At 35.0% G+C, this 6,595-nt stretch overlaps 1 protein-coding gene across 6 annotated transcripts in view; it reads right to left on the bottom strand.

Annotated features, from left to right (window-relative positions):
* The window catches only part of Wdr17 (WD repeat domain 17), a 94,819-nt gene that overhangs the window by 64,597 nt on the left and 23,627 nt on the right, over positions 1–6,595 (bottom strand). For 3 of the 6 annotated variants that reach the window (XM_021170445.2, XM_029480271.1, XM_029480270.1), the window contains 2 exons: positions 5,119–5,247; positions 1,721–1,904 (listed from right to left, as the gene is read on the bottom strand). In XM_021170445.2, the coding sequence (XP_021026104.1) occupies positions 1,721–1,904; positions 5,119–5,241 (307 nt within the window). In that variant the 5' untranslated portion in view covers positions 5,242–5,247. The remainder of the gene's footprint in view (positions 1–1,720; positions 1,905–5,118; positions 5,248–6,595) is intronic. The other 3 variants (XM_029480274.1, XM_029480273.1, XM_029480272.1) reach the window with 1 other exon arrangement.

Genomic DNA, 6,595 nt, shown 5'->3' on the forward strand with positions numbered 1-6,595 from the left:
AGGCTGGCCTCAAATTCACAGAGATCCAACTGCCTCTCCATCCCAAGGCTGGGATTAAAGGCATTCACCATCATGCCTAGCCTAAATTTTCATTTCCAAACATAAGCTAGTACAGTGTCTGTGCTGTGACTTTAAGAGAGCAATGCATTGCACATATTCAATTTCTTTATCACATAATGTAAAATTAACTTCAAGTAGAGTTTTTAAGTTATCTAAGGTTACCTACAAAAACCATAAAGTATCAGGTAATTGTAATTTATGTAAATAATACTTATAGGACTTTTGACTAACAGATTATCAGAAATCATGGAGATATACGAAACCTTCTAGTGGAAGCCACAAATAGCTGTTTTTACATCACAATGCTCACTGCCAGAAGTAATGTGGATTTTGTTTTCTCAGTGATATGCTAAAAACCCAAAGACCAATCAACTATATGAATAGTTCATTAAATGGCTTATGTTATAAATATCTTTTTCAAAGGTTGGTGCAAACTTTACTCACTAATAACTGGTTAGACTAAGCAATACCAAACAGATTACATGAATTAATAAAATGTACTTTTTACAGTTGCAAAATACTCTAATTTGGGAATTGCCTTAAAAACACCACTGAGTAATAATATTAGTTCCTTTCACTAATCTTTTAAACTTTTTTAATGATCTAAATTGAAAAGGCATTATACTAAATGTGTTAAATATGTCTGAACATTAACAAGGACATGACTGTCACAGAAAACATAAGGTTGAATGTGTTTGAGTTACCAATATTGCAATTATATGTTAGAATATAGTAAAGACATTTTGAACAAAACTAAGATACTTCAATAGTTGTGTCTCAGTTTTCTATCTCAAAACTATTTATGACTTTAAAAAAACTGAATATGGACATATTTAGAAATATATTACATAATTAAAAACAATCACTGAACTATCATTGGTACTTAAAAATAAAGGGAATTATGATATTTATCATAAATGATTACTTAATTATATATTTATTATATATATATATTTATATATTAATTATATATCATGTATGTTACAGTTAAAATTAAAGAATTCTCAAAGTTGAGTAAAAGAAAGGGTTGTGGCCAATAGTAATGGCATACCTTTAATAGGTGGATCTCTGTGAGTTCAAGGCCAGCCTGGTCTACAAAGCTAGTTCTAGGACATCCAGGGTAACACAGAGAAACATCAAACAAACAAACAAACAAACAAACAAACAAACAGCAAGTAATATTACCAAGTTCCTAGATACCTGTTCCTTGAAATAACTTTCCATCTCTACCAAATCACACACAAAGTCACAAAACATGCTCATCAAAGTATCATGTAGATGGATATTATCTGCATATTATTGTCCATATTTGTTAAAGATTAGAACACATAAATGGAGAGGCAAGGCCTGTTATTTACCTAATTATTCTTTCTAGTTTTGTTTATGTATTTATTCTGGATATTCTCGTAATAGACTTTAATGTTAATCTAATTGTTTATGATTGGCTACATCTTTAGTTAATCATACCTTCTATGGAATTTTGAGAGATTTTGTTTCAGTTCTGTATCTCTGCACTTGTCGTTGCATGAAATGTATCTATTCTACACGTTACTACTAGAAATTTTAAATATTTTTTTAAAACCTAAATTAATTAAACAAATTGTAATTGTTGAAATATAAAAATTTTACGTGATAAAATAAATTTTCGCGACAAATGTACCTTTGATGTTGTCGAGTTTAGCAATGACATTTTGCTCAGCCACGTTCCAAATGATCACTAAGTTATCGGTACTGCTGCTTGCAAACAGGTCAGGGTTATGTGGACACCAGGAAATTGCCGTGATTGTTTTTTTATGTTCCGACATAATTGCATGAAGTTTGAATTCATTATAACGGTGATCCAGCTAAAACAAAGCATGCCCAGCAGTTGAGTTCTTTGTACGTAATATGCTTTCAGTTAGTAATCATTATATAAAGCAGAAGCTACACACAGAAATACTGGTTTACTGAGTAATAAATATGAATTCATGTTATGCCTTGGTTTTCATTCAACCAAATTCAGCAAGCTGAGAGGAGCCATTTGGAAACAAACTGAAGAAACAAAGAGTTCATATTATCCATAGGAAAATAAAAGTTTAAATTTAAACATGTATATTTTATCTTTATTGTATTTTTATCAATGTATTTTATGAAATATAAAACCCTTTTTGAACTTGGGAGGCAAAGGCAGGCAAATCTCCGAATTTGAGGCCAGTCTGGTCTGCAGAGCAAGTTTCAGTACAGACAGGGGTATAGTGAGAATTCCCGTCTTGAAAACAAACAAATAAACACCAATAAAACAAAATATTTTTTATAACATTTGAACAAAAAATTAGTTTAAGTAAGCAAATGGGGTTTTTTGTTTGTTTTCCAGAAAAAAAGACATGAATGGATTTTAAAGTTTATTTTTAAATCAATTTATGTAAAAAAAAAGTTGACTGTTTATAACAACTTTTAACAAGTTTTCAATTAGTTCAGAAACAATTCTCCAAAATATTAAAAGTGTTTACTTTTGTTAACATTCATTTTTTTCTCCCATAATGCATATGGTTATTGTCTCTCACTAAGCTCTTACTTTCTGTCATTTTTCTTGATGCATGGCACGTGTGTGTGTGTGTGTGTGTAATTTATTTACTTTAACCAGGATCATCTGTGTGAGCGCTGGATTAGGATCATCCATTGGAACCTGGTGGGATCATCTGTGTGAGCACTGGATTAGGATCATCCATTGGAACCATTGGGATCCCTGGTGGGATCCACAAGGGAACATACTGACTGCCCCTTTCAATGAATGTATCAGTCAGGTCCCAGAGAAACTCAGGACAAATGGATAACACTTTGGTACTTATTAGCATACCAAAGTGTGGCTAACTGTGGTGTCTATTAGAGCTCTCTCAACAAATACCTATTATAGAGTCCTGGCTTGCCCCCTACCCTAAACCTGCCTGTGCCAGGAGCCTCCCTTCCCTATCCCCAGCTTCTCTTTCCTATATAAGTCTGCCATTTCATCTAGGCGCTCTCTTGGCCTCTAGTCTCTCTCTATGTCTCTCTGTCCCTCTGTCCCTCTGTCCCTCTGTCTCTCTGTCTCTCTGTCTCTCCCTCTCTCCCCCTTTCCCTCTCCCCCCCCTCTCATTCTCTCTCTCACTCTTGCTCTCTCACTCTCTGAAATAGTTCAGCTATTAGTTTTTAAACTATTAACGGTACAACAGACCCATTATATATTCTGGGTGGTTTTATTGTGTTTGAATGGGTAAGTGGGTAGAATGAATACATTAAAGATTCTTTCTTTCACCACATGCTTAAAGTAAAATCCTACTTGACAACATTAGCCTATGGTTCCCTACATGATCAAACCTCTTCTGTCTTGTTGCTGCTCTAGCTTGGCTTAATTCTCTCCCCACTGATTTTCTCATTTATTCAGCACCCCAGTGTATGATTTGAAAAGCCACTCCTCCAAAACACATTTTCAGCCAAAGCTTCTTAAATTCACAATTCCCTCAAAACTTAGCCTGTAACATTCAATCTGTCCTGGTGTATATTTCACAGTTCATGTAACACTCCCTGAATCCAGTTGATTACTTAATCCCCTCTCGGCTCTTGCTCTTTTACAGAGTATAAGGTCTTCAAGGAGGAACAGCCTCATTGGCTCCTGGTTGCATTTCTATCGTCAAGATTCAGAAGACACTCAAGAACAAGCCCTGGTGTTACTGCTCAGCATTTCAATATCTTCTCCTTTCTGCTGTATTAATAAGGCCACAGTGAATATCTTGGCATATCAAATTTTTGAGTAATGACATATACATTTCCTAAGACTTCTTGTCTGTATTTTTTCTCTTTCTATAATTAGAGCTTTTCTTTGGATAATTTTTGATACATCTGACTAGTACAGCACGTGATAATCATTTTAAGTTGTCCTGCTTGCATATTTGTCTATTTTGTGTAGTTAATACATTTTATATTTAAAGCCCATTAACAATATAAACCGTCTGTAGGACAGACTATAAATATATACAATGCATCTAATAACAAATGTGCTGGATATGTTAGGAATTTAGCATAAATATCTATACATATAAGCACTTATGAAGAAATAATGTCATACCCCAGTGATCTTCACTGACTTTACTAGAACAATGTAGAATGCTAAGGTACAAACATACCTTAACATAACAGTATTATGGGGCTGCACTGGTAGGGATTATAGATTGCTATCTTAATACTTTAGCCTAACATATTTTTCTTTTTTTTTTAGATTTATTTATTTATTTATTATATATAAGTACACTGTAGCTGTCTTCAGACACTCCAGAAGAGGGAGTCAGATCTCATTACGGATGGTTGTGAGCCACCATGTGGTTGCTGGGATTTGAACTCCAGACCTTCGGAAGAGATGTCCGGTGCTCTTACCCACTGAGCCATCTCACCAGCCTCCCTAACATATTTTTCTTCACTGTCATTGAACAGCTGTATTACATTCTAATGCCAGGTAGAAAAAAAATCACTAAAATATATAATAGACTATTGCTATATCTTGAATGTGATAGATTGTTCACTTTAGCTACAAGGTCAGTGTGCACTGGCCCAAGGAACTATTCAATAAACAAGCTTTGAAAGGAATTTTTTTAAAAGAAATTTTATTTTTTTTGTACATGCACGTACATGTATATGAGTCTGTGTGCACGCATATGAATGCAGTGCTTATGAAGTCCAGAGAAGCACATCAGATCTCCTTTAGCTGGAATTATATAGCCCATTGTTAGTTTTGTTGTGGGCTCTGGAAAACAAACTTAGGTACTCTGCAAGAGCAGTAAGTGTTCCTAACCAGAGTCACAGTTCTTCACTCTCTAATAATAATTTTAAACACTTCCTATTCATATACCATAGTTTTAAAAGTAGTTTAGATAGAAGTTAAAATTACAAGTTTAATTAAGATCAATGTCATTGTTTCTAACTTATGAAGCTAATGTATATACTCAAAGGGGAAATACAAATATCAACTAAATAAGTTAATGCAAATATTAGTTTAAAAATAACCATATGCACTATAATCACAAATTGAAATAATCTGTGCTATTAGACCTGGTATATGTAGATGGCCAGAGTTGCGCAGTATGCAAACCGATCTCCGTTGGCAGCACATACATCTTTGTTCCACGGTTGACATCCAGCAGCCAGCAGTCCCACTTGCCTGACCTGGGACATGGTTGCCTTAAAATCAAATGTGAAGAAATGTCAAGTGTTTTCATTATTTGATAAACTTTATAATTTTATCTTCCTTAATAGATGCTTTTATGTACTGAAAATATATTTCTGGTAATACTAATCTCAACTTATTTTTTCAGATGTGTGTAGTTTAAAATACTAAATCGGCTAAATGCAGGCGATTTGAGTTAGAAGAGGAGATTATACAAGGATAAATGGCATAAGACATGGACCAGTGAAGGAATCTTTCAGGGCTGATGGGCAATAGGGGGTAAGTAAATATGTATCTATTCTCATGGTTTAGAACCACTGAAGAAGATCATGCATGTGGCCAGGTAGACAGAGCATCCCAGAAAAACAGAAACACCCAGATTTTTCCTGTAATCTGTACCAATTTTCAAATATTGACAATTCAATCAAGGTAGCAAATTCAAATTTGAAAAGCGTTGTGCCAATGTTGGTACAACTGTGGCCTATTTCACTGAGCCTGCTGTTTTTATATTGATCTTTATCCTGGGGACTGTGTGTGCATTTGAAGCATAAATGTCAGATAATAACAGTTGTTGTTAGGGAGAAAAAAAAAACCCTACAAACTGAATTTGAACATCACTAGTAACGTGACAGGAGGATAAATACTTAAGTAAACTATTTGTTTCTTTTTCATTGCTGTGATACAGTAACCCAAGAAAAGCAACTTAAGTAAGGAAGAGGCTATTTTAGTTTACAGCCCCAGGTTACAGTACATTGTAGCTGGGGAGCCACAAAGGCAGGAACTTGAGGGAACCTGTCATATCACACCTATAATGATGGACCGAGAGCAATGAGCATAAACATACTAGTACTGGTTCACTTTGGGTCTCTCTAGTTACAGAGCCCAGGTCCCATCCATAATTAAGATGGGTCTTCCTACATCAATTAACCAAGAAAATCTCTTACAGGCATGCCCCAATGCCCACCTGCCAGTTGATTTTGGAGTCTGTCAAGTGGATAATGTCAACAACCCTCTGCCATTGAGAACTGCAACACAGCAAATGGTACCCAGGACAGAAACCAAGAATGTGAAATGAAAACCAGCTGTATTCCAGGTATGACTATGAACTAGAGTCCAGCATGACCCTTGGGTGGCTGTTTCTCATAGCTACATTTTGATGTGTTAATATTATTTCCTCTGATGCACAAAACTTACTGTTTCAAAATGAACTCCTGTATGTTCACCTTTTCCTCTGGATGACCATGTTTCTTGTGTAACTCACAAAATGAACTCCTATATGTTCACCTTTTCCTCTGGATGACTATGTTTCTTGTGTAACTCACAAAATGAACTCCTGTATGTTCACCTTTTCCTCTGGATGAC

Source organism: Mus caroli, chromosome 8 (genome assembly GCF_900094665.2).
Source record: "Mus caroli chromosome 8, CAROLI_EIJ_v1.1, whole genome shotgun sequence".
Taxonomy (NCBI): Eukaryota; Metazoa; Chordata; class Mammalia; order Rodentia; family Muridae; genus Mus; species Mus caroli.